This window comes from Halichondria panicea, chromosome 9, assembly GCF_963675165.1.
Source record: "Halichondria panicea chromosome 9, odHalPani1.1, whole genome shotgun sequence".
In the NCBI taxonomy this organism is placed as follows: Eukaryota; Metazoa; Porifera; class Demospongiae; order Suberitida; family Halichondriidae; genus Halichondria; species Halichondria panicea.
In genome coordinates, this window is record NC_087385.1 from 3,800,303 (window position 1) to 3,828,011 (window position 27,709).

General features: G+C 40.0%; 3 protein-coding genes and 5 non-coding genes across 9 annotated transcripts in view; 1 reads left to right on the forward strand and 7 right to left on the reverse strand.

Moving 5' to 3' along the window:
• Nucleotides 1-411: 411 nt before the first annotated feature.
• LOC135342036 (uncharacterized) lies at nucleotides 412-2,855 on the reverse strand. Of its 2 annotated transcripts, XM_064538724.1 has the most exons (5): nucleotides 1,462-2,855; nucleotides 1,308-1,371; nucleotides 1,114-1,224; nucleotides 811-981; nucleotides 412-762 (listed from the first exon to the last, which is right to left on the reverse strand). In XM_064538724.1, exons 1-5 carry the CDS (start codon nucleotides 2,628-2,630, stop codon nucleotides 496-498), a joined length of 1,782 nt encoding a protein of 593 aa, XP_064394794.1. In that variant the 5' UTR covers nucleotides 2,631-2,855; the 3' UTR covers nucleotides 412-495. The 2 variants fall into 2 exon arrangements, with proteins under 2 accessions (XP_064394794.1, XP_064394793.1); XM_064538723.1 differs by having other exon boundaries at nucleotides 412-981; nucleotides 1,462-2,854.
• Nucleotides 2,856-2,999: 144 nt separating this feature from the next.
• The window catches only part of LOC135342024 (vam6/Vps39-like protein), a 29,570-nt gene continuing 4,860 nt past the window's right edge, over nucleotides 3,000-27,709 (reverse strand). Inside the window, exons 4-23 of the mRNA XM_064538711.1 lie at nucleotides 26,541-26,688; nucleotides 26,173-26,276; nucleotides 25,042-25,134; nucleotides 24,589-24,806; nucleotides 24,395-24,481; nucleotides 24,127-24,241; nucleotides 23,736-23,865; nucleotides 23,185-23,333; nucleotides 8,578-8,677; nucleotides 8,318-8,364; nucleotides 7,934-8,078; nucleotides 7,527-7,663; nucleotides 7,156-7,278; nucleotides 6,886-7,000; nucleotides 6,524-6,652; nucleotides 6,249-6,351; nucleotides 4,020-4,215; nucleotides 3,709-3,843; nucleotides 3,469-3,560; nucleotides 3,000-3,248 (exon numbers count right to left, since the gene is read on the reverse strand). Of these exons, the coding sequence (XP_064394781.1) occupies nucleotides 3,083-3,248; nucleotides 3,469-3,560; nucleotides 3,709-3,843; nucleotides 4,020-4,215; nucleotides 6,249-6,351; nucleotides 6,524-6,652; nucleotides 6,886-7,000; nucleotides 7,156-7,278; nucleotides 7,527-7,663; nucleotides 7,934-8,078; nucleotides 8,318-8,364; nucleotides 8,578-8,677; nucleotides 23,185-23,333; nucleotides 23,736-23,865; nucleotides 24,127-24,241; nucleotides 24,395-24,481; nucleotides 24,589-24,806; nucleotides 25,042-25,134; nucleotides 26,173-26,276; nucleotides 26,541-26,688 (2,532 nt within the window). The 3' untranslated portion in view covers nucleotides 3,000-3,082. The remainder of the gene's footprint in view (nucleotides 3,249-3,468; nucleotides 3,561-3,708; nucleotides 3,844-4,019; nucleotides 4,216-6,248; nucleotides 6,352-6,523; nucleotides 6,653-6,885; nucleotides 7,001-7,155; nucleotides 7,279-7,526; nucleotides 7,664-7,933; nucleotides 8,079-8,317; nucleotides 8,365-8,577; nucleotides 8,678-23,184; nucleotides 23,334-23,735; nucleotides 23,866-24,126; nucleotides 24,242-24,394; nucleotides 24,482-24,588; nucleotides 24,807-25,041; nucleotides 25,135-26,172; nucleotides 26,277-26,540; nucleotides 26,689-27,709) is intronic.
• Nucleotides 4,562-4,634, reverse strand: Trnav-uac (transfer RNA valine (anticodon UAC)). Its single transcript has one exon. It is a non-coding gene; the product is annotated as a tRNA-Val (tRNA).
• On the reverse strand, nucleotides 4,709-4,781 carry Trnav-uac (transfer RNA valine (anticodon UAC)). Its single transcript has one exon. It is a non-coding gene; the product is annotated as a tRNA-Val (tRNA).
• Nucleotides 5,876-5,948, reverse strand: Trnav-uac (transfer RNA valine (anticodon UAC)). The gene has a single exon. It is a non-coding gene; the product is annotated as a tRNA-Val (tRNA).
• Trnav-cac (transfer RNA valine (anticodon CAC)) lies at nucleotides 6,009-6,079 on the reverse strand. Its single transcript has one exon. It is a non-coding gene; the product is annotated as a tRNA-Val (tRNA).
• Nucleotides 8,468-8,539, reverse strand: Trnae-uuc (transfer RNA glutamic acid (anticodon UUC)). Its single transcript has one exon. It is a non-coding gene; the product is annotated as a tRNA-Glu (tRNA).
• On the forward strand, nucleotides 11,489-12,885 carry LOC135342046 (uncharacterized). The gene has a single exon (XM_064538736.1). It carries the CDS (start codon nucleotides 11,537-11,539, stop codon nucleotides 12,695-12,697), a length of 1,161 nt encoding a protein of 386 aa, XP_064394806.1. The 5' UTR covers nucleotides 11,489-11,536; the 3' UTR covers nucleotides 12,698-12,885.

The window sequence follows — 27,709 nt, forward strand, 5'->3', positions numbered from 1 at the left end:
AGTGACTGTGGGTGGGTTAGGTTGAAAAAGGGAACAAAATTGAGGTAATTGCATAGTGAGAGCGTGTTGTAGTATATCAGTATACAAAAACCAAACACTGATATGCGAAGTAGATCTAAATATTAAGCTCTAAGGTAAGGAAACAAGATTCTGGCCTATATAACCTGATCTGAAGAGGTAGATCTACACTGCTATAAAGAATAACAGTCAACTAATTAACAACTACATCACACAGGATATTGAAGGCTATCAGTATAAAAACCAAACACTGACATGCGAAGTAAGGAAACAATATTCCCTATATTTCTGACGGTACACTATTATTATACTTCAGCCAGACGTCATAATATGCATGCAGGTAATAGAATCAACTAACAACTATCTATACTTGACACAGGATATTGAATGTATACTATTATTATATACATGCAGCACACATTTAATAATACGAAAATTGAGTGTAAATTAATGATAACGTAGAATAGAAACAACTATTCAATTGAAGGTAATCTTGGGGCAGTTATTCTTATAGTTGTCAGCAGTAAGTGTTGCATGCTGCTCTGTAAAATGAATATCAGATGTGGGTGTCTCACATACCATACTAGATCTAGACGACTCATATCCTGATGAGTCCGATGATGAAGATGAGGTCTTTTTGAGTGGCAAATGCCCTGGCTTAGATGGAGGTGATAGATATACAGTTCTTGATGAATCAATCTTGGGACAGTTATTCTTGTAGTTGTCAGCAGTAAGTGTTGCATGCTGCTCTGGAATTTCAAAATGAATATCAGATGTGGGTGACTCACATACCATACTAGATCTAGATGACTCATATCCTGATGAGTCCGATGATGAAGATGAGGTCTTTTTGAGTGACAAATGCCCTGGCTTAGATGGAGGTGATAGATGATGTACAGTTCTTGATGAATCAATTGGTACTGTTACATGGACTTGAGGAATCACAGCACCATAACAGTTAATCTGTGCATGCATGATAACAGGGAAATGAACTAGATCTAGATATAGGTTAGGCATTACTGCAAACAACGTTACACCATGCATGCAGCTATGTATAATGAAATTTAGATTTACACATTATTTTATTCAGTTTACCATATCCGGTAATTTGGATGCTGCGTTCTGGTTCTGTGTATCTGATGGTGAGTCTCTCTTGAAGGCTTGTTTGAGAGACAGCAGATCTAATTGTTTCCTGTTCACAGGAGTCTAAATACAACAATCATTGTTGTTACACACTAGAAAAGTAAACTAACATTTACAATTCAGCTCATATATACATGCAGGCTTACATTTAATAAATTTTCTTTTTGTCTTATCACTTGGGTGGGTGATTGTGCAGCTTCAGCATTACACCTATGGTTTATATGCATAATTACATTATAGTATGACTATCTATGATTAAAGTTTATGTGTGCTATTACTTTGGCCATGGAGTAAACTTACATACTGTGATCTTTCATGATTGTAACATAAATGTTGCTAAGGGCCCTGATCTGGAATTGAGACAGTGGAAACTTTTTTTCTGCCAGGCGTGCCGACACAAGAAATCTCAAACACACACAGCCTTTTTCAATTGAGGCTATATGCAAATCCCAGTCATTAACTCCTAGAATTGTAGCTATCTTTTGCTGGGAAGAAACTACATCTTTCAGAGAAGCCTCCCCCTTAGATGCGAGCTTAACTGATACAACTCTCGTATTACTAGTGCCACCAAAATGCGGTACAATATTAAGAGGAATCTGGAAAGCACTTCGTTTGCAAAAGTCGATGAAAGCTGTAATGTATGTTTGCATATCTTGCTGATTCTCTTCTGAGCCAAAACGATTCACAATTTTTTCAATTATGCGATAGTTTAGAAAGGACTTGAAAGGGCGAAGAGCAACAAACATTCCAGGAATGGTTTCTGCCTTTTCTAACTTTTCTAGGTGCTCCTCGTGACCAAACGACGAAACAAGATTGAGAACAAAATTTTTGAGGAGAGTAATGTTGCCTTTAAGATTCTGTGCTATATTCGTGTCAGTTTCAGCGAAAAGAGTTATCATTTTCTCTGTATCTGACTGGAGCCTGGTTTCAAGAATTCGTCTGTTTTGAACAGAAAGGCTTGGAGTATTAAGATATGGGAATAAAGTTTTTCCGGTAGCCTCAAGACAGCGTCTTCTCGATAGAAACTCTTCGAGTGTGCATTTTCTACAGTAGGGACACATGAAGGCAGTAGAGTTATGTGTGCTGATTGGCTTTAAGTTTTGCTTTTGCTGAATACAAGCGTCTCCAACTACTTGGTCATGATAAGTTTTATAGCATTCCTGCAATTTTTTCAGTAAATCGTTAGTAAATGGAGTCTTAAGAATATCCAAAAATCCATGGAAAGTAACAGGATCATGTTTTATTCGATCGGATATACTATCGACAAGTCGATGTGCTTTTTGCTTGTCAGTGATTGCATCTACTCTGGCATAGTCTCGAACTTCAGATGATATATACGATTTAGCAAACAAAGAATTGCAAAATGTGCCAGGTTCTTGAGTAATAGTGTCAACAAGGCTCTCATAGCAACTCTGGAAAGCTGTATACTCAGGAGTTCGCATGTTTTGTTCGAAGTCATTAGCTGCCATACTTTTCTTTGTATATAATATTTATCACAGCTTCAAGAGATCGAGAATAGGTATCAATCAGAGCTAGCTCTCTTACCTTATACGCATGCCCATTACTATAGCCTAGACTTCAGCCCCTCAATAGGCCTTTCCCTGCGGCCTGGAATCGAGGCTAGCCCATTACACACACTTAGATAGTGGGTGGGGTCATATAATTATACCCACCTACATGTATTGTTAATATAGTCCACCAGGTATTTCCACCCAGAGGAGGTACGACATCCGCATGTCTTTTAACACACACATTCCGAACTTTGACCTAAGAAATGTGTGTCTAAAACGTTTCCTTTGACACGCGGATATTGTACCTCCTTTGATTTCCACCACATCAACATTGCAAACAAACCAACATATATAAAGCATGTCACATAAATCACGGCATTTCACACTCATATAAGACACACAACTATAGGTCAAAAAGGATTTGTGTCTAGATACAGATCCTTGCCAGAAGAAGGTAACAAAGAGGGTTCTTGTTCAATGACCTGTGGCTGTGGACTGGCTATCTGTTCTTTGGCAATGTTCTCTTTGGCACAGTAGTAATGCTCCACCTCTCCATCGGGATAACGGGCAAACGCACTGTTAAGTGTGCATGGTGTGATGGTGGTGCATGGTGGTGGTTGGTTGGGTGCATTTTATATAATTATGTGCGGCCTTGCTATACATACCAAGCAAAATGACATAATTTATGGTATAGGTATTCCAGTGCAAAAACCAACAATTGAGTATGCTTTAAAAAACAGAGCATGGCTAATAATAAAGTTTTTACGGCGGCAAATAATGTGATCTACAGGCTCACCTAGTTCCAAGTCTCCTGTTGCAAGCTGCACATACTGATTCCTCATTGACAACAAACATCGGAGCTTGCTCCTTTATTTTCTGTTGAGCAACCTAGAGGAAAATTATTTCACTACAACAGTGTCTCTATACAATTATAGCAATCCCGTATATAACTAAACTATAGCTTTGGAATATCACCACGTGGTTAAAACAAAAAAGGGTTTAGCACGCTACAGCATACATACATGTAGATGCTCACCTGAAGGTACTCTGCTCCTAGCAGACTCTTCATTAGCTGAGTGTTTCTCCGGAGTAGGGTCTTTTCCTGCAGCACTGTGGCCAGAAAGTTCCTGATATTCGACAGAGGAGTATCAAAAGGAAGCAGATCTAATACCTGAGGGGGAGTGAGCAATGATTGGTTATAGTGAGATACCTCTGAAATACAAACTTTAACTTTACATCAATGGAAGCCAATTATTACCCACTAACGTCGATAACCCCTTATCTTGTACATATAACAGATATCAGCAATATAAGTAACAACAGATCAAACAGACTGCCTCAAAACACCTTCGCTGTGTCAATGAGCCCGTGGTGAGAGGCCAGAACTTTCAGAGCATCCTCCACATTTGCGTCAGGCTGCGAGCCATCGGGGAGACGGATGCCGTAGTCTGCCAGATTGGGCGGAGACAAGTACATCTTGATGAGGCAGAGGTACACCTCACGGCTCTCCTCTCTCTCAGGGTCATAGTTTCTCCTACAGTAACTGCCAGCGTACGAAAAGGTATTAAACAATTGCCATGTGGTACAATGAGATTTTAAGAAGAGGTTCCATCGGAGATTGAACCCGACCTTTTGCATATAAAGAAAATGTGATAAGCACTACACCAGGGAACCCACACACATTTTTTGGTCAATGTGATACATTAAGCAGTGATTTGAGGCTTCTAATTTCTCATACATGTGACAAAAGATGGACCCTCAGGGATTGAACCCAGGGACCTTCTGCGTGATAACCACTACAACAGGGAACCCGCATATCTATTCTTGGTCAATGTAATAGATTGAGGCTTAATTCTTCTTTACCTATACATGTGACAAAAATATGGTAAAGGTTTCCTCGGGGATCGAACCCGAGACCTTCTGCGTGTAAAGCAGATGTGATAACCACTACACCAGGGAACCTACACATCCTTTTCTTGGTCAATGTAATAGACTGAGGCTTCTGATTCCACATACATGTGACAAAAGATGGCAAAAAGTTCCCTCGGGGATCGAACCCGAGACCTTCTGCGTGTAAAGCAGATGTGATAACCACTACACCAGGGAACCTACACATCTTTTTCTTGATCAATGTAATAGACTGAGGCTTCTAATTCCACATACATGTGACAAAAATATGGCAAAAGGTTCCCTTGGGGATCGAACCGAGACCTTTTGCGTGTAAAGCAGATGTGATAACCACTACACAAGAAAGCCAGTACGATGTTTTCTTGGTATGTACATGAAATAGATTGAGGCTTCTAATTTTACCTACATGAATGTGACAAAAATATGGAAAACGATTCCCTCGGGGTTAACGTTCGAATCCGACACCTTCTACGCATATGTATTCTTGGTCAGATTGAGGTTTCTAATTTTACCTACATGTAGCAAAAAGATGGTACGTAGGTTCCCTCGGTCAAACCCGAGACCTTCTGCGTGTAAAGCAAACGTGATAACCACTACATATACACCAGGGAACCAGCATATATTTCTTCAGTGTATTAGCTTCTAATTTTACATACATGTGACAAAAAGATGGTAAAAGGTTCCCTCGCCGATTGAACACAAGACTTTCTGCTTGTAAAGCGGACGTGATAACCACTACACCAGGAACCTGCACATTTTTCTTGATAAATGTATTAGATTGAGGTGTCTTACTGACAAAAAAAAAAGGCAAAAGATTCCCTCGGGGATTAAACCCGAGACCTTCTGCATGATACAAGGAACCTAAACATCTATTCTTGGTCAATGTTTATTTTAGATATCTCGACCCCCAAGATTCTTGGGGGCAATTGACGCATGCGCAGACAGTGTATACCAGGCCGTCTTTCTCAATTGAGAGCGACCTGGAATCGAGGCTAACCGTACATGTAACAAAAAAAGGCAACTCGGGGACCGAACCGAGACCTTCTGCGTGTGAAGCAGACGTGATAACCACTACACCAGGGAACCCACACATCTTTTCTTGGTAAATGTTAATAGATTGAGGCTTCTATTTTACCTATACATGTCACAAAAAATGGCAAAAGGTTCCCTTCTGCGTGTAAAGCAGATGTGATACCACTACACCAGGGAACCTATACACATATTTTCTTGGCCAATGTAATAGATTGAGGCTTCTATTTTACATTTTACCTATACATGTCACAAAAAATGGCAAAAGGTTCCCTCGGGGATCGAACCCGAGACCTTCTGCGTGTAAAGCAGATGTGATAACCACTACACCAGGGAACCTTACACACCTCTATAAATTGAGGCTTCTAGTTTTACATACACCGTACATGTAACGGCAAAAGGTTCCCTCGGGGATCAAACCCGAGCTTCTGCATGTGAAGCAGACATGATAACCACTACACCAGGGAACCCACATATTTTGTTGGTTAATGTAATAGATTGAGGCTTCTAATTTCACAAACATGTCACAAAATAATGATGGTAAAAGGCTCCCTCGGGAATGGACCCGAGATCTTCTGCATGTAAATCAAATACAACATCACTTCACACAATAATTATGCGAACTACTTGACTACTTACTCTTCAGCCAGTTCTGGTTCCTTGAGTACATGAGCGTAGATGGCCAGTGCAACCTCGTGCTTCTCTAATCTGGACAGCAGAAGAGCTCGTTCCTCAAACAAGTCTGCATTGGCAAAAAAACAATCCCCATTCATTATCATTATATCTAAACAAACTCATTTTCACTATGCAACAGGAATTGGGCAGTATAGATGATTCAAAACAGCAAACACTTAATAATCATGTGCCCGTTAAAGTAATTACACATGCATGTGCATGTCTGATCTGATATTCACCGTCTTGTGGGAAAGAGGTGATGTGTTCAGCAGCAACGTAATGTCTGGAGGTTGCTAAGAAACGTAACAGCTTGGTCCTCAGCACTCCCAAGTCACCAGGCTCCTCCCCCGCCCTCGCTCGAGGCTTGCCTGCAGAGTAGAATAGACGACAAGTGTTTTTAACGCAGATGTATACTGTATAGAACCAAATCATACAGTAAAGGATCTTTTGTTTGTTGTTTTCCTGTCGTCTACATTCTAAATTTGTACCCAGGAAATAGAAAACTGATACAGCGAGCTACACAAATTGAGGCACATTTTGAATTTTGACTTGGTGCTGACTAAATAAGCAGGATGAGCAATTTTATGGCCCATGACCCCACCTTTGATTCTCATCTTGTACTCCTCCAGCAGTTTGATGACCCTGGTCTGGTAGAGCTGGATCAGTTTGTTGTGAAACCGCACCGTTGTGTCATCCCACCTGTCGATGATGTGCTCCTGTGTGTACAGAGCAAAATTAATATTGATTCTCTGCTAAAAAAAGTTCACATTCACAATAAATTCTTCTTGTGAGCACCTTACATAAAATCAAAACAATCAAACTAAAGTACTTCCATATGCTCATTGCTCACACACATAAAATAGATACTAACCAGATATGTAATGGTAAGGTCAGGGGCATGTTGCGAGAGGTGGTCCAGGACATGTTGTCGTGGATATGCCCTCACCTCCTCCACATCATCGGTGAATATCCTGATTGCATCATGCGGTTCATTCTGGGCATAGGGGAGCGAGGAGTGTGATCACCATGCACAGCCAAGGTTTCACCATAGTTAACAAAAATGATCCAAAGCTTTTCACAAAACATATACTATGCCTGTGCTTCACCTATAGGTATAGTGTGGTCCCCTATAAAAAAGGCACTACTGCAGACCACCACATATATACCACCGCAGAGCTACAATTTATATGCACAGTAAAGATGAATGATGACTGAAGGCTTTATAGTACTTGACTTGCCCACCTTCAAAGGCACGATCGAGTACTCCAACACGAGGTCAAAATATTTGGTGGACAGTCTGTTGAGGTACTCTATGGTAGGCCACACACCTGACATCGGACTGTTGGGGCCCTGTGCAAACTTGGAGAGCAGCTGCAGAGCTAAATGGAGAAACACACAGGGAAAATCATATAAAAGCATTTCACTACATCCATCCACATTCTGCAAGTGGTTTGGTCTTAATTGTGGCTATTAGAAATACAGTAGGAGGGCAATGGCTATTTGGCATTGCAATGTACACAATTCAGACTAAAATGCTTCATCCCTACCTAGCTGCATAGGCCCGCCCTTAAGACTTATGACTGCACTACAGTCCATAAATACATTCTTGGGGAATGTTCATATAGGCACCATGCAGTTAATAGGCGCACCTCTCTTGTGCAGCTTCTTTGAGTTGTAGAGGTCAATAAGCTCCTGAAACTTGTCCTCTGCCTTCAGCACTCTCTCACACTCGGTTATGTGGAGGTAGTTTTCAGGCAGGCGGACTAGGGATCCAATCAGGGTGTGATTGCCCGTCTGCGGTAGAAACGATAAATACTAAACTTGGTACCTAAAAACCAGCAAAGTAACTTATGGCTAGGAAAAACGAACAGGCATGGCCACATCAAAAGCTAGGGCTCTACCATTAGTGCCAGATGTGCTTAATAATTTTCTGTGAAAGCAAATTAAGATGTGCGCATTATGAGAACAATGTATGCAGTATATCCTATACTTCATGCACTCCTGATCCTATACATGTATGCTTATAAACTAACCTTTACGTAGCATTTTAGTAGAGTTGTGTCAATAAGCTGCAATCTCTCTGGAAACAAAAACATGTCAATATAACTATGTACCTGTACAAGTCAAATGTAACAAAGGGTGCTTGAACTCAAGGGCACATCACTATTTTTGAATAAAAAACATTCCCACTCCGGGAATTGAACCCGGGCCACCTGGGTGAAAACCAGGAATCCTAACCACTAGACCAAATGGGACAAGCTGAAAGCATGCTTATTGATGTCTGGAAGCATACCTGTGAGCTTTTTGACAGCATCATCACTAAGCCTGTTCTCAGCTTTAGTGGCTTCTGTGTCTCGATGCTTCTGTAGCTTTTGCGTCTCTTTGTAACGTGTCTGTGAGCAAAGGGATGAATAATATAACAAATAGGAATGCAATAGCCCAGAACAGATGCTTCCAGGGACCAACAATTCTCAAATCACCATGCACCTTTGGTACAAAAATTAACACAATATGAAATGAGGTTCGCAACAGTAAGGTTCCAAAGAAAGAATCATAAGCCTGATGTACACTGTAATAATGAATATGGTTACAAAAAAGTGGGTGTTCCCATAACAAACAAACAAAGACAGAACGGAAGAGCAAAGCATACTTACTAAAACAAACAGAAAATATTAGATCACCTTCCATGGCTACCCAGGAGAACAAAAAAGATTACGATTACTACTACAGATGGACGTACTTAATACCAGTGTCTCTATTGGTGAGCATTGTGGCCTTTGGTCTGATCACTCCTTTCGTGATCTGGCTTAGTACCAAGTGTGCTACGAGGTGTTGCCAACATAGGAAAAAGGACTACATTATTGTGTACTACTTAAGAAATGGTATTAGAGATGTTGTTATACGAGCAAATAAGTACTTTTTGTTGGAGTTTGATTACTCTATCGACTCGATCAAGGAAAATGAACCACACAAGATCAGCTACGCATACACAATGTTTGGAGCAACAGTGAAATTCTGTGTTGCAATATTTTTTCATAATTTTTATATCTCTAGTTCTCGTGAGCTTCATTCTCTTTTGGAACACTTTCACCAGTAATGTATTTTTTGGATGCGACCCCCACTTCGACTGCTTCCCTCTACACACAAACAACAAGACTCCAATCGACACCACCCCTCTTAAAAACTGCTCGGAATTTGCTGAAAATGAGAATGTCACAATACTCTGTTTCCAGCTAGTGTACAGATACTCAGAAGGTATAGGAGAAGCTGGTGGGTTCCTGTTCATAATGCAGGTCATAGCAAACTTACTCATCTATATCACAGTGCGCATTCGAACTACATTCTCGGACATGTACCTACAAACTCGAAAAATGAATCCAAAAAACACCCCGGTATGCAGTGCAAATTTATACGGGTGTGTACATTGGCCATAACCGTGATAATGATACCAACTTCATACGCACTGATAACAGTTGGAGTACCACTGGGTTTCTACCAAATAAGACCTGAGTTCTATGCAAGTTTACAAACACCACAGCGATTCTTACAGTTTCTAATCTACATGTTCATCAACTTTGTACTTTTGCTAATACCAATTTTTGTGGCCTTGGGAACAGAAGATAATCTCCCTGAGGATAATCAAGTTTTAAATGACACGGAAAAAGTGACAAAACCCGACATGATTACGTAATTTAACTCTGAAAGTCATTCGAAAGCCTCAGGACATACATGTCAATGTAATAACGAACTTGAAAACTACCCTTATATGTTTGCATGCATGCTATTTTGATGAGTTTATTTATACTCTCTCCGACGAGATCGAGCAATGAATTATAGGCAGGCATGCAATTTAGATGAATGCTTGCTAAAACTTAAGCAAACTAGAACCCAGACGTGAACACTCGGCGTGATGGTGTACAATATTATGGTTCTACAAAAAGTGCCTCGCAACTTCATGGTGGTAGTATAAAGTTAGTGTAGCTACGTTAATGTCTAAGTGACAGTGAGGATTTCACCGGCCTACACAGCAAGGAATAACTACATAGTAACCTAGTAACTAGTTAAAATCTCATGACCAGCCACACCTTTCAGGCAAGCGTCAGAGTAGGTCTCTGGAATGTTGATTGTCTTAACGCGTCAGTGGGAGTGCCATAAACCAGAAGGAAGCAATTTTTGCTTGCTACAAACCAGAAACGTTTGTTGGCTTCGGTAAAGTAACAATTTTGCCCATACATAATACAAATCACTTTATCTTACTATGAAGCAATACTTACGCTAAGTATAGCTATAGAGATGCATCCCATAAATTTATTACGCTTCGTTAATTTCAATCTATAGAGTCAGGATGGAATCCTTAATACTAAAGCTTATGTCAGTTTTGTTATGGCCTGTTACGCAATATTTACACATTAAATGGGTGCTTACCCATGCACAAGCACGTAATTACTACACGTTCACGCATAATCATTTGACGTGGGCACAGTTTGGTGAAGCGGCTATACTGCCGTCTGATTAAAGTCGTCGATATATCTTTCTTATGCATTTACTAATTACATGTACTGACAGATACACTATGTATAAAGAGGTATGGGAATTAGAGGTCACACACACAATGAAGTGCAGAGTATAAATTGTACAATGAGAGCTTTGTACACTTTTGACATGAGCCAAATAATGTTAAATTTTGGAGAATTTTATGCACTAGTGCTATGGAAACCTGTAGTCACAAGACTATGTTGAAAGAATGGGATATACTATATATGCATATGGCAGTACAATCGGTTGTCCTGAATGTTATTCAATTTAGTGTGTTGTGTACCCAAACTTCTTCACTATCTATGCCCCACATGCTTGCTTTAGCCTTTGAATTCAAGTAAAGCGATAATTGAATATCACCAGTTGGAATGAAGTAATAACTTTCATTGCATGCTAAAGAATTACAATGGAGACATTTGGTCTGTGAAAATGATCACTTAAAGCCCCAAACTCAAGGAAACACTTCCTTTCTTGGCATACATGTAGTATAATTGTCTTGAACACAATGTATAATACAAAAATTACCCATGCACAAACTGGCAAATATGAAAGTTAGTTACTGGGTACTCTAGCATGCATAGAGAGCCACCACAAACATGAACAGCATGAAGAAAACACGTGTGCATGATAATCTGACAATATAATCCCCTGTGGAAGACAGCACACTATAAAATACAACACTTTACCATGCATGCATACAAAAGAGTCAGTTCAAGATGTCAGAAATGAGCATCAACACACACATTTCAAGAGACTATTCCTACTATCACAGATGGACATTTCTCTTCCCACTAGTAACACTTCTGGTAGTCCTCGGTCTTTCAGTGCTTGCAATTGTAATCTCTGCTCTATTCAGGAAAGCTCTCAGTAAATACACTGAAAAAACTTACGATGAACTACGTCCACAACATATCTGTTTGAAAATTGTTTTCAGTGGACTCCGAGATATGATGCTCCGCACGACAAAGTTCTTACTTTTTGAATTTGAGTATGAGAAAGTTGAAAAAAACTCTTACAGGAAATCAAAGGAAAAGAAGTTTGAGTACCGACTCTATGGGGTTCCAGTCCACCTGTTTGTACTACAGTATCTGTTTATTGTGCTTCTATCGATACTCGCTGTTAGCATATTATCACTCTGGAACATCTTCATAGCTGAGTCTTCTCTGGATGAATGCAGCACACTATATGACTGCTTTCCAATATTTAGAGAAAACTCAACACCCATTGAGACCGATCCGATAACAGACTGTGATGACTTCTCCATCACTGAAAACACTACAGTGCTCTGCTACCGAGTGGTGTACAGGTACTCTGAAGGACTGGGAGAAGCTGGTGGGTTCCTGTTCTCCATGCAAGTGATAACAAACGTTCTTATTTACTTTGTTGTGAGGATATTCAGAACAGTGCTCAAGGTTACTAAGATTGTGAGCCACAGAAACTTAGACGAAAGGCGAGAGCGAACATTGACTGACATTGGAAGAAAATGGCCCTTTCGAGTGTCACGATTTGCTAAAGTACTGGCTATGTCAATTACACTCATTTTACACCTCATCGTCCTCATTTTGTTACCAGTGTGGGTATTGCATCAGCGAGAAGACTTTCTAGTCACCATTAAAAGACCTCAACGAAAACTGCAGCTGGCTTTTTACGCGAACATCATATTTGTACTATTCCTAGTTCCTCTGATCGTGGGCACAGGTATATACGGCAAAAAGACGTACGAAAAAATACGAATAGAGTACAAGGTGAAAGAAACATTTCCGGAACCGAGGCAAAACCAGATCGAAATCCAGATAGACGAAGAGCCAAATGCCGATGTTGAAACATGCTATCAAAATTTCAATGGAATAACTACTGAACGAGACATTATTGACTGAAACAGACTAATACATGAAATTTAATGATTAATTTTGCTGCATCCTAAATCTGTACCGAGTATTTATAGATCACACATTATACACTTTCTGTAGAGCTGCACTGTATACACACCATACACAAGCGTAGTATTGCATAAAAATTGTACGAAAATTGAAGTATACTGATACTGTATATGCATCACCAAAAAGATGATTGTCAAGCCCTTTTAGAACGTCCCATATCATGCATGCATAGTTGTCCTCATATGCATGCATTCCCTCACAGCAGGAAGACACTCCTAGAATTCCATTAGATAAGTACACATGCGCAAGGACAAAAACATGACCTCTAGCTGCATGATACAGCCTATACATTTAGAACAGCTACACGTATATACCAACAACAAACGGTACCAAAGTCAACAGCCATTGAACACATACAAATTGACAGACACTATACAGAGAGACTATTCCTACTACAGAAGGTGGATGTATGAGTTTCCAATTGATATCCTAGCAGCAATTCTCATTGTTGGATTGTATTGGTTCTATTTGCAGAAAATTGTTGCTAAAAATAATGGACAAAGAAGTTGTATGTCAACTATCCATGGCGTTCGTTTCTTTCTCGATGGTTACAAATGTTCCGTACCAACTTCCAAATACTATATACATAATTATGGCTTAAGGTACAATTATATATACACTTTTTGGCTTAGTCTTCGATCAAATCGATAAAGCAATCAATTTAATGTGAATATCACCAGTTGGAATAAATACACAGCATGCTAAAGAATTAAGATATAGAGACATTTAGTCTACAAACATGATCACTTAAAGCCCCCAAACTCAAGGAAACACTTTCTTGCTTGCATGGCATAGTTAACTGTCTTGCACCACAGTCCACAGTATCAAATTACCCACAATCAGGCAAATATGAAAGCGGATTACTCCTACTATACTCTGGGCATGCAACCATAGAAAGCCAATCGTGCATAACAGCATCGAAGCATGTGCACTGGCTATGTCGATTACACTCATTTTACACCTCATCGTCCTCATTTTGTTACCAGTGTGGGTATTGCATCAGTGAGAGAACTTTCTGATCACCATCAAAAGGCTTCAACGAAAACTGCAGCTGGCTTTTTACGCGAACGTCATATTTGTACTATTCCTAGTTCCTCTGATCGTGGGCACAGGTATACACGGCAAAAAGACGTATGAAAAAAATTTGGAAACCGAGGCAAAATGGTACACCCCAGAGACAAACAAGATGAAGAGCCAACAGGCTATCAAAATTCTAAAGGAACTAGAGCACTAAAGTGCAAACCCTCGGCTGGTGACATGATTACAAAGAAACCAGGTAGTGACTGAGCTGTCTAGCCCAGCAACTCAGAACTAAACCAGAGCGAGACATACTGAAACATTTGAGAACAGAGTTTTAGTGGTACATAGATATATGCACTGTGGACTAGGATCACAGTAAAGAAGCCTGGTGTCTCAGAGAAGTATGGCTCCTGGAGTAGGATCCCAGAGTCTCAGTCAGCTATTAAACTATAACATTGACAACATCCAGTCACAATTCTATTGTAGTGACCCTTTTCCATTGTTCCTGGTACGGGATCACTTCATCTACAAGTAATAAAGGCCACAGTGTAGCTAGCTCAACGTGCAAGTTCAAGCTTCTTAGCTTTTATTCGACAACGAAGCTTTAACATCAAAATCTGCCACTATTAAAACTAATAACTTGTTGTGTGAAGGCTATGATATCCAGGTGAGTAGATTCAGAATACACAAACAAACAAACAAACCAACAGACTACTATACCCGTGGCCGCCCACGCGCGCCTCGGGTAATAACTACTGAACCACCAGAGTTGCTGAAACAGACGAACAATATAAATTTTAATTAGTGTGTCTTATTCTAGGTCCTATCTGTACCGAGTATTTATAGATCGCACAATGTCACATTATCATTTGTATATAGAGCTGCACCGTATACACGTACATGTATACAAGCGTAGTACTGCATAAAAAATTGTGAGAAATTTGTGGAACGAAAGTTTAAGTACTGATATAATACTGTATACATATCACCAAAAAGGCATTGCCAAGCCCTTTTAGAACTGCGCCATCACATGCATGCATAACACTGAAACACTACTATTTTCTGATGACACCAGCAGCTGCTAACCAATGCCGCTTTAATCAACCACAAGCTTAATTAAGAGTAGGTGTACAGTTATGGTTGGTACTAGGGCTGTCCCAATTATTCAAAAAAATTTGCCTATTATTCTTAATAGAATTTCTCCATTTTTCTTCCTATTATTCCCAGATAATTACCCATTATTCTCATTGAAAAGCCAACACGAACATGAACCATAAATAGATCTTAGTCTGGGGGCCAGACCTAATAGCTCGGGGGCAAAATCTAGAGAGCTAGGATTAGCTATTTAGATTGAGCTCTTCTCTCTTCCCCTTCCCCCCTCTGAGAAAAGGTCTGGCCCCCAGACTAAAATAGATCTATACGACATTGTGCAGCCATATAAAACTAAATAACTGACATGTGTACTGCACTTTACATGATATTCTTGACCTCTGACCTTTTAAACCTCTGACTCTACCTAAATTTTTAGCCTCACCTATTATTCTCAAAAATAATTGGGACAGCCCTAGTTGGTACTTGATATAAGACTCACGAATATAGCTGAATCAGCAATAAACTACAATATAATTATAGTAGTTCCTACAGTTCCATGGTTCCATAGTTCCATAGTTCCATGGTTCCATGGTTCCAAGCGTTCAATGGTTCCATAGTTCCAAGCGTTCCATAGTTCCATAGTTCCATGGTTCCATGGTTCCATAGTTCCATAGTTCCATGGTTCCATGGTTCCATAGTTCCATAGTTCCATGGTTCCATGGTTCCATGGTTCCACAGTTCCATGGTTCCATAGTTCCATGGTTCCATGGTTCCATAGTTCCATAGTTCCATGGTTCCAAGCGTTCCATAGTTCCATGGTTCCATGGTTCCATGGTTCCACAGTTCCATGGTTCCATAGTTCCAAGCGTTTCATGGTTCCATGGTTCCATAGTTCCATGGTTCCATAGTTCCACAGTTCCATGGTTCCATAGTTCCAAGCGTTTCATGGTTCCATGGTTCCATAGTTCCATGGTTCCACAGTTCCATGGTTCCATAGTTCCAAGCGTTTCATGGTTCCATGGTTCCATAGTTCCATGGTTCCATGGTTCCATGCGTTCCATGGTTCCAAGTGTTCCATAGTTCCATGGTTCCATAGTTCCATAGTTCCATGGTTCCATGGTTCCAAGCGTTCCATGGTTCCATAGTTCCAAGCATGGTTCCAAGTGTTCCATAGTTCCATGGACCCATGGTTTCACGGTTCCATGGTTCCAAGCGTTCCATGGTTCCATAGTTCCAAGTGTTCCATAGATCCATGGTTCCAAGCGTTTCATGGTTCCAAGCGTTCTATGGTTCCATAGTTCCAAGCGTTCCATGGTTCCAAGCGTTTCATGGTTCCAAGCGTTCCATGGTTCCATAGTTCCAAGTTTCCATAGTTCCAAGCGTTCCATGATTCCAAGCGTTTCATGGTTCCAAGCGTTCCATGGTTCCATAGTTCCATGGTTCCATGCCTTCCATTGTTCCTACTGTTCCATTGTTCCATGGTTCCAAGTGTTCTATGGTTTACTGTTCCATAGTGCACTGTAGAACCAGTATAAAATCAGTGTGCCCTCAAGGCAAGGGAGTTTATGAGGAATGCGGGAGTTTATGGTAGTTAAACCCCAAAGTATGAATGTCTAGTATAGGAGGAAATATCCCATGACAACAATATTTCTTTATATCTAGGAAATTATGATTTCAATTAGACAAAACATATCACTTAGTCAACAATCAGCTAACCGAGTACCACTAAAAGATAGACTACACAAAGTTAACTGGTGTCCAAAATGCATGGAGGAGTTCCAACCTACAATTACTACTGGCGATGGTCCCTGCTTGCTCCAGCAGTCTTCCTGGCTCTGATCCTTCTCTTTGCTATCATCTCAATTGTAGCAGTACTACCACTGAAACGTTTCTTTTTCATACATCAAAACAACATACTTATACTAGGATTTCGTGAGAAAAGAGCACTATCATTCTGAGTTTTATTCTGAACAAGAACCAACGACAACTCAAGGAGAAAGGTTTGAAAGCGGTGAAAGTGGACAAACAAAAGCTGGTACTAAAATAGTGTCTACATACTATCTGTATGGTGTAAAAGTCCAAAAGTTTTTTATTGGAAATCTTTTTGCGATTATTTTAGTACTGATTATGACAAGTATCGTCACTTTTATGAACACGTTTCTAACAGAGAGTTCCTTTAGCTGTGAGGAGAATTTCGACTGCTTCGCGATGACTGATGAAGGCGTCTTTAAAAACGAACGAATAACAGACTGTAAAACTTCACTCACATGGAGATAATTTGTTTTCGAATGGCCTACAAGTACTCGGAAGATTTAGGAGAAGCAGGCGGTTTTCTCTTTGTTATGCAAGTGATTGTAAACTTTCTAACATGGCTATCTGTTCGACTCGGAAGCAAGGGTGGACAGTACTGCAGGAAATGCACAGTAGTGGCCTTTTCAGTGGTACTGTCTCTATCATACGTCTTTGTGGTTGCTTTTTTGCCCTACTTGGCTACACTAGAGAGACCAGAACTGTACCAAACGCTACAAACACCTCAACGTCAGCTACAGCTTTTTATGTACGCCTACTCCAACGTGTTTTTGGTAATTATACCAATTGTTGGTGCATACAACTCTTATCCAAACGATAAGGCTAGCATAAAAGTACTGGAAGTAGAAAGCGAATACACTTATTCTGAAGAGAACATTCGTAGAGACAACCCATTATTCAGGGACGAAGAGGCACAAAGATCGACGTAGAACTTAATCCTACCAGATACGGATATGTGGAAAGGACATTAACACTTGTACCAAGAGTTCATGATGAACTCTTGCTTGTACTAAATGTAAATACGGTTTTAGATAGCTTGTGATTTGTCATAAATAGTGAACTGTCACTATTCTTGTTAGTTCTAGTGGTAGCTTTAGTTGCATGACCTTATTTAGTAAGTTCTGTATTAGTGTTCTAGAAACTTCTTCTGTTTATCCGTTTTGTATAAATAGCATGTGTGTCTCTGTGTGTTTTACTGATTCGGATTGTTGTTACCTGAACCTCTGTCTAGTCTGAACTAGCTAATCTAACAGAGGCATTAGATCCCCTGCATGCCAACAGGATATTGATATATACACATGCAAACCAACACCTGTAGCAATAGTACTAATGTACGTTTAACACACACACACACGTATATAACAAAGGCCATGGTCATAACGTTTTCTCCCTTACGCCAAGATATTTTGCACCACATGAGTGATTTTAGATTAAATGTCTGGTATTATTGACATTTCCATTGTTACAGTAGATCTACACAGTCATGCTTCTATCCTCGGAAGATCATAGACTTCTGTTTCCACCATTCTATACGTATGCGTTCATTAATTGTCTCAACCAACAATAATAACACAAAGCAAACTAATTACCTCTTCTATTAAGCTACAGACACTAAAAACTAGGCTAGAAGTATATAGTCTGCAAGAGAAGTTTGGAGAAATCAAATTAGTGACCTTAATTAGCTAAGGTCAAGTGGTCCCAGCTTCCTCTGAGTTGGACCTTCATAATGTTGTCATAAATTTGACAGTCATACTATTTAACATTTTTATAAATGAAGCCATAATTGGCCAGAGAACTTCCGAGGCCAAACTCAACGGAAATAAACTTTAAGCTACACAGCATGTTTATGTTTGTCACAAGTAGACTGTACACATTTACCATACACGGTTCAATCATACACAAGGTTGTCTGGTTCCTCCAAATAGCAGTGCTTCACCAAAGTAGATCCTTTGAACGATAAAGATATAGCCATGCATACGTACATGAAAGTCTTAAAAAACAGTCGCAATAGTTGATACAACAAACTACTGTGCTGCACGAGCTATGCCGAGTCCATAAAAGCCTACAAATTGTATAATATTCTATGAATAGAGTTACCTAAAAACAACACGACAATGTTAGGTATGAATGTCTAGTATAGGAGGAAATATCCCATGACAACAATAATGATTTTCTTTATCTAGGAAATTATGATTTCAATTAGACAAACATATAAAAAAAATTCACTTAGTCAACAATCAGTAACTAACCGAGTACCACTAAAAGATAGACTAAACAAAGCGAACTGGTGTCAAAGATGCATGGAGGAGTTCCAACCTACGATTACTATCAGCGATGGTCCCTGATTGCTCCAGCAGTGTTCCTGGCTCTGATCCTTCTCTTTGCTATCATCTCAATTGTAGCAGTACTACCACTGAAACATTTCTTTTCCGGACATCAAGACAACATACTTATACAAGGATTTCACGATACTCTTAGGAGATCACTATCATTCTTTTTGTTTGAGTTTGATTCTAAACAAGAACAAACGACAACTCAAGAAGAAAGGTTAGATGGAGGTGAAAGTGGACAAACAAAAGCTGGTACTAAAATAGTGCCTACATACTATCTGTATGGTGTAAAAGTCAAAAAGTTTTTTATTGGAAATCTTTTTGCAGTTTTTTTAGTGCTAGTTATGACAAGTATTGTCACTTTTATGAACACGTTTCTAACAGAGAATTCCTTTAGCTGTGAGGAGAATTTCGACTGCTTCGTGATGATTGATGAAGACGTCTTTAAGAACGAACGAATAACAGACTGTTCAAACTTTACTCACATGGAGATAATTTGTTTTCGAATGGCCTACAAGTACTCGGAAGGTTTAGGAGAAGCAGGCGGTTTTCTGTTTGTCATGCAAGTGATTGTAAACTTTCTAACATGGCTATCTGTTCGACTCGGAAGCAAGGGTGGACAGCACTGCAGGAAATGCACAGTAGTGGCCTTTTCAGTGGTAATGTCTCTATCATACGTCTTTGTGGTTGCTTTTTTGCCCTTCTTGGCTGCACTAGAGAGACCAAAAGTGTACGAAACGTTAAAAACACCTCAACGTCAGCTACAGCTTTTTATCTACGCCTACTCCAACCTGTTTTTGGCAATTATACCTATTTTAGGTGCATACAACTCTTATCCAAACAATAAGGCTAGCAAAAAAATACTGGAAGTAGAAAGCGAATACAGTTATTCTGAACAGAAAATTTGTAGAGATAACCCATTATTCAGGGATGAAATTTACTGATTCAGAAGAGGCACAAAGATCGATGTAGAACTTAACCCTACCAGATACGGATATTGATATATACACATACAAACCAACACCTGCAGCAGTAGTACTAATAATATTATGTTTAACACACACGTATATAAATAATTATATACAAAAGCCATGGTTATAACGTTTTTCCCTGATTATTCCTTGATTATTTTTGCAGCAGTGCACAATAAAATTGTTAATTGCATTGAATACTGTTCGAACACGAGAAAACCTACGCCAAGGTATTTTGCACCACAGGTGCTTGAGTGATTTTAGATTTACTGTCTGGTTTACACATGGGTATGATACGGCCCTTGGCCATAATTACTATACGCGAGCCATCAGCCTCGGTGCAGGTTTATACAGTGCAACCACGTGCTTCTGGTGGACCTACCAGAAAAGGACATCTACACAGTCATGCTTCTATCCTTGGAAGATCAAGTCATCAGATAGACTTCTGTTTCCACCCTTCTATATAGTCTCAACCAACAATAATAAATATACAAAGCAAACTAATTACCTCTCCTATTACTTTTGAGCAAAAGCCAAAACATGACGAGAGGCATCAGCACAGTGCAGCTTGCAACACTCGTACTGTATAGTTTTTGTGCAATATCAACATTGCTTATTCATAAAGTTTGGCAATAAGCAATGTTGAAAGTATACATACGTATAACAATGTAACTGTCCAGATTGCGATCTTAAAGCATGCTCCCCCCAAAATGTTTTTGCGAGTTTCACAAGCCCCCCTTTCCCTAAATCCTAGATATGCCACTAAATAACTGATACCAACTTCATACGCGCTGGTAACCGTTTGGGTACTATAAGACCTGAGTTCAATGCAAGTTTATGAACACCACAGCGATTCTTACAGTTTCTGATCTACCTATTCATCAACTTTGTACTCCTGCTAATACCAATTTGTGTGGCCTTAGGAACAGAAGATAATCTACCTGAGGAGATAATCCAGTTACGAAAAATGAGTAATTCATACTAACATGCAGAAGGGACAGAAACCGAAATAAATATGTCATCAACTCCGAATCAGATCTCCTCTGGGGAAATACTATGCATGCATGCATATATGGCTTAAGGTACAATCACACACTTTTGGCTCTAATCTTCAAATGTTCAAAATGTAAACTGACACAAGTTGAAATGATTTACTAACCTTCACAGCACGTAAATTTAGATGGAGACACTTGGTCTGTGAACATGCTCAATTAAAGCCCCTAACTCAAGGAAACACTTCCTTATATTGTTTGCACACAATGTATTACCCACAAACTGAAAGTTAATGACTTCTCCACTACTCTGCACATGCATGGGTACTCTATCATGCATGGGTACTCTATCATGCATAGAGGCATAGTTTATTGTCTTGCACAAAATGAATACACACAAACTGGGAAATATGAAAGCGAATTACTCACAGCCAATCATGCATAACTGCCTCAAAGGATACACATGTGCATGATATTCTGATGGTACAATCCCTAGTGGCAGACAGCACACTACATCCTTTAACAGTTTATCATGTTTTCAATTAGACAAAACACATAACATAATTATACGCTTATAGTCAATATCAGCATCTAACTAAGTACCACTAAAAGAACTAAACAAAGCGAACTGGTGTCAAAGATGCATGGAGGAGTTTCAACCTACAATTACTACCGGCGATGGTCTCTGATTGCTCCAGCAGCGTTCCTGGCTCTGATCCTTCTCTTTGCTATCATCTCAATTGTAGCAGTACTACCACTGAAAAAATTCTTTTCCCGACATCGAGACAACATACTTATACAAGGATTTCACGATATTCTTAGGAGAACACTAACCTTCCTTTTGTTTGAATTTACGGTAGAAGAAAATGGAGGTAAAAGTGGAAAAACAAATGATGGTACTCAAAATATAATAGTGCCTGCATACTATCTATTTGATGTAAAAGTCAACAAGTTTTTTATTGGAAATCTTTTCGCAGTTTTTTTAGCACTGATTATGCCAAGTATCGTCACTTTTCTGAACACGTTTCTATTAGAGAATTCCTTCAGCTGTGAGGAGAATTTCGACTGCTTCGCGATGACTGATGAAGGCGTCTTTAAAAACGAACGAATAACAGACTGTTCAAACTTTACTCACATGGAGATAATTTGTTTTCGAATGGCCTACAAGTACTCGGAAGGTTTAGGAGAAGCAGGTGGTTTTCTGTTTGTCATGCAAGTGATTGTAAACTTTCTAACATGGCTATCTGTTCGACTCGGAAGCAAGGGTGGACAGTACTGCAGGAAATGCACAGTGGCCTTTTCAGTGGTACTGTCTCTATCATACATCTTTGTGGTTGCTTTTTTGCCCTTCTTGGCTACACTAGAGATACCAGAACTGTACCAAATGCTACGAACACCTCAACGTCAGCTACAGCTTTTTATCTACGCCTACTCCACCCTGTGTTTGGCAATTATACCAATTGTTGGTGCGTACAACTCTTATCCCGAAGACAAGCCAAAATGTACCGAAAGTATGAATATGGTAACTGAAGAGAACATTTATAGAGATAACAGCAGTACTGCGTAACTATATTATAATGTACGTTTCACACATGCACACATATTTTGCAACGTAGGTGCTTGAGTGATTTGTACGTTACTGTCTGGTCCATAATGTGTATGACACCGACACGGCTCTATAGCCACTTATCAGAGGAGGTTGGTCAATAGGGGTCAGGTCACTATAATTATGAATTACAATAAAACTCCACCCATCAAACCCGCTGAGTCAGAACTTTTTATCTAACTCTTGAATTCTTGCGCGTTTATCTCACTTGTATTACATCTCCCATTAGTTTATAAGTCTAAAACAAGAGTCATTATTCTCTGTAAGTTCTGTATATAAATATTATTTTTCTATGCACCAACATACCTCCCGTAAATATGTACACTCAAATGACTGGAGCATATAGCAGGCAACATGACATACTTCTTATTTAGAGGAAGTATAATTATAAATTGGTATGCTTCATGCAGTCATTGTATGATCAAAGGGTTCTAGGCCACTCTAGTTTAAACTATAGATACAAACAGTGAAAGGTGAACTACAATGAATGTACATTGTAGCATAGGAGAGAGGAATCGTATACAACCACAATGTGTACTAGGGAGGAGACATGGGACTGGCATTCTAGCCAGTGCCATAGTGGCACACCCAGACACCGGCCCACCTGTGTTAGGTAGGTAATGAGGCTCTTCATGCCGTTCTCCAGATCCACTCCAGAGAGGGTGGGTGGCTTGGTGGGGTGTTGAGAAGAAAGGGACTGGCGGAGGTCGGCTGGGAGGAGGTTCGGGTAGAGTCCAATCACATGTACCGGGTCTAGTGGGAGGTGTTGGATGAGTACAGATACAATGATAGTAAATAATCATTGGCGTAACAGCCTGACAATGTTGTTGCCGTTAATGCTACTACATGGTTGGAAACTCAAGAGGCGGTCAGAATTAGCACAAACCGTGTTGCTGCTTTTGGCACTAAAGGTGCTGGTAGTGCCTGGGGGAAGTAATTAATCACTGGACATCACCTAGGATACGGAGTAAATAAATAGGAAGAAGACAAAGGGGGATTCAAAGGTTCAAAGTTCACAATGACTGCTGCTCTTTTTGGTAGCGATGCTTTGCAGCTCCTTTCTAACATGGCTAGAAGCCTATAAATGCTCTTTCAGCAGCTTGGGCAGTAATAGACACACAGGTACACATGAAAGATAGAAATTGATTGGCTCACCTTCGTTGACTTCGAGATAGTTGGTTAGAGAATCAACAAACTTGTGCTGAGTGAACTGATGGAAGGCACATCGTCGCAGGATCTCGTGTCGACGAAAGGTCTTTTCAGTGGCCGGCTCGCTGATCAATTCCTGCAAACAGGAATAACGGACTACTCTTCTCTATACTGGACACATTATAGCACAGTCAATTAAACATGTTCATAGTACGGGGAAACTATTTACAATGACGAAGGAAGAACATTAAGTCACAAGGTTTGTACTCTTGTTCCTCCCAACAGTATAAATATATCCGAGATATGGTCACAAGGTAGAGCAAATTGTGTAGAGTATACAGAGATGTACAGCCGTACATATAATACAGTACGTCATTAAACAGCCCCAACCACTCACCGCTATCTTGAGAGCCAGATCAAAATGCTTCCGCTGCACTAGATGGGAGACCTGTATATCATAGGGCTTTGGCTCCAACAGGTACACCTGATTGGTACTGGCAATGACCGTGTTTCTAGGAGAGGAGTGGGTGTGGTTAATGAAAATAATAAGTGTGAGTGTACAAGCAAAAACATAAATTAATGTCTTGAAATCAGGCAAAGAGTTTTGAAGCTACAGTAAAATATGTAAAACAGACAGACAGACATGTACAGAGAGCAAAGCTTACTGGGCACTTGCAATGAATTTCATGGCTTCAACATTCTTCATAACCTGAATCTGGATTTTCTCCTCAAGTGCACGTATCTCAATACCCCTGTGGAATGGAAACAGAATATCACATGAAAACAACGTCTATAAAGACATCACAGCTTTGAGGAAATTATGTTACAAATATTATGTTGATACAGAGTTCCCGCTTACCTTGGCATTATTGCCACAACAAAAGGGTGCACATGCTCAATGCTGGAAGGCTGCTCAGACCAGACAAGTGGGTTGGGTTGAGTGGGTTTGGCTTGAGAGTCCAGGCTAATCTGCATCTCATCCTTAAGCACCAAGATGTCCCCTGTGAGAAGGGGGAGGAGACACGGCTCCGAACGACTCGAACCAATCGAGAACAGCTCCCTACTATCTCCGTCCAGCTATTACAGGAATAAGAGCACCATAAAATTGTACTGCAAGGCTCATGTTATTTATCGCTTCAATTGCCGTACAATTATAGTAAGTTTTTCACAGGCAGTTTATGTATGTACCAATGCAGTAGTTGGTGCCTCCACCAATCTTTTTTTTACTGTCTGATAAATTAGAACATATACGGTAGATACAGTAGTTGCATATGGCACCCCTTAGTTCTTAATCTTTTGGCCCCTTGCTTACCTGAACATGATAGAGGTCTTTCTTAATACAGGCAATCAGACTGTCCCCCACCCAGGCAAACGCTCGAGGAGTGTCCGGGAAATTTAGGTCGGTCTATGAGTAACAATGAAGAAGTAGTAGGGGAGATGTAAGGCATGCACACTGTACATACATGTACAATGAAGCAAGCAGTAGGGGAGATGTAAGGCATACACACTGTACACACAATGAAGCAAGCAGTAGGGGAGATGTAAGGCATGCACACTGTACATACAGGTACAATGAAGCAAGCAGTAGAGGGGAGATGTAAGGTATGCACACTGTACATACAATGAAGCAAGTAGTAGGAGAGATGTAAGGCATGCACACTGTACATACAGGTACAATGAAGCAAGTAGTAGGGGAGATGTAAGGCATGCATACTGTACATACATGTACAATGAAGCAAGTAGTAGGGGAGATGTAAGGCATGCACACTGTACATACAGGTACAATGAAGCAAGTAGTAGGGGAGATGTAAGGCATGCACACTGTACATACATGTACAATGAAGCAAGTAGTAGGGGAGATGTAAGGCATATACACTGTACATACAGGTACAATGAAGCAAGTAGTAGGGGAGATGTAAGGCATGCACACTGTACATACAGGTACAATGAAGCAAGCAGTAGAGGGGAGATGTAAGGCATGCACACTGTACATACAATGAAGCAAGCAGTAGGGGAGATGTAAGGCATACACACTGTACATACAGGTACAATGAAGCAAGCAGTAGGGGAGATGTAAGGCATACACACTGTACATACAGGTACAATGAAGCAAGTAGAAGGGGAGATGTAAGGCATACACAATGTACATACAATGAAGCAAGTAGTATAGGGGAGATGTAAGGCATACACAATGTACATACAATGAAGCAAGTGGTAGGGGAGATGTAAGGCATACACAACGTACATACAATGAAGCAAGTGGTAGGGGAGATGTAAGGCACATTGTTTGTTTTACAGGCTTGTGTAATTGTGTATGGTGCTGGTATGCTATAGACGTACCAGACACAATAATTATTACATGACACCTACATGTATATACGAAAGTCAGCCAAAAATACCTGAAAGTTAAAACTGTATAATAATTGTAATTATGTGTTAGCACCTTGATGGGAACAAAAGCGTTCCTCTTGTACTCATAGAGCTGTAGCTTTCTCTTAGTAGACACGCACAACCTCAGCTCGCTCCCATAGCCAATAGTACCACGACCTGCATAGTTTAGATCGACTACTAAACAGGGATGCTAGACTACTATGATCATACCAGAGTGGCTGGTCAGTTGCACTCATTATATGCATGTTGTCATTCAACATTTAAACACCATCGACTCTCCCCATATTATTATGCCTTGATTCTAAGAATGTCAAAATTCTAATTGCTCATTGGTTAAGTTTAACAAACACACTAAAGGCACCATACATACACGTAGTTGAGCAAATTACAGCTTATCGAGACAAAAAATCTAAAAAATACCTCTCAATTTCTGCCAGTCAACGGCAAAGTAATTAGCTCCTTTCGAGCGAGAAATCTGTCCTCGCATCTGGAACCCGTCCAGATCAGCAAAGAACACCTCACTGTCTGACAGACCAATGAAGATATTGCATTCAGGTATCACTGCAAGCTGGAAGTAGGGAGGGGGGGGGGAGGGGATAAAGTAACACTTTCATTACAACTCAATCAATTTCTTTCTTTCAGCATAACACCACATACTATACATACACAATAACAATGAAACAAAATTCTGTCAATTAGTAAACAAACACACAAAATGTACATAGTTGTTAACATTATGAAAGTAGTTTTCTTTCTAGCTAATAGAATTACAAAACGTCTTTAAAGACTATTGAATGGTTCCATAATTATCTGTACGTCTAGGTGAGACATCAACAACGACAGGCTCGTTAAAATCAATTGCTGCATACTTAAACAATTGTCTATGTTCCTGCTCCTGTTGGAGTCTTCGATCAAAAATCTCTTCAACTTGGCTTTGTGAGAAACCCTCTTCACCACGAACTCTGTATTTATACTTACAAGCTCTGTAGACGAAACTGGCAAGACCTACTGTAGATATGATTACCATTAACAGAAAGTAGCTAGAACTACAGCTCAGTAGAGTGCGGTACTTTCCTCACTGGTGTATAGAAAATGGTACAACAAGGATTGCACTGATGAGCTGAGCAAGTCCCCTGATTGCAAACAGTATGCCCACCATCACACCCTTCATAGTGTGAGGGGTCTGTGCAGAAATGAACTCAAAGGACGTAGCCATTAGCAGCTTAGGTGCTATACCTATAAGAAGGTTCGGGGCAACAAGCACAGCCCAGTGCATGTTGAGAGTTTCGTTGTAGACGTCTATCATATGGTGATCATATGGAGAAATGTTGTCTAGAAGCATACACCGTGTGTGGTTGTTGTCAGTGTGAGAGAGTGCATGACCTGTAGCGTCTACTATGAGCAAACTACTAACAGCCACAATATACAACACTGCAGAGAAAGTCATTCGAACAAATATCCTTGGGATTCGATTTCGAAGCACAGAGAACATCAGCCAGATGTAAAGCGGGAAAAATATCACTTGGCAAAAGGACGAAAAAAAGCCGCTTCCAAGTAAGACCCACTCAACAGTGCAATTACTATCCCTA

Excerpts from the sequence above, each read along its gene's own strand:
- LOC135342036 (XM_064538723.1), bottom strand. The coding sequence starts at position 2,630 with ATGGCAGCTAATGACTTCGAACAAAACATGCGAACTCCTGAGTATACA. Across the intron at positions 1,372-1,461 it reads ATCATGAAAGATCACAGTAT|GTGTAATGCTGAAGCTGCAC; the intron begins GTAAGTTTACTC and ends TATAAACCATAG. Across the intron at positions 982-1,113 it reads CATCCAAATTACCGGATATG|ATTAACTGTTATGGTGCTGT; the intron begins GTAAACTGAATA and ends ATGCATGCACAG.
- LOC135342046 (XM_064538736.1), top strand. The coding sequence starts at position 11,537 with ATGTCAGAAATGAGCATCAACACACACATTTCAAGAGACTATTCCTAC.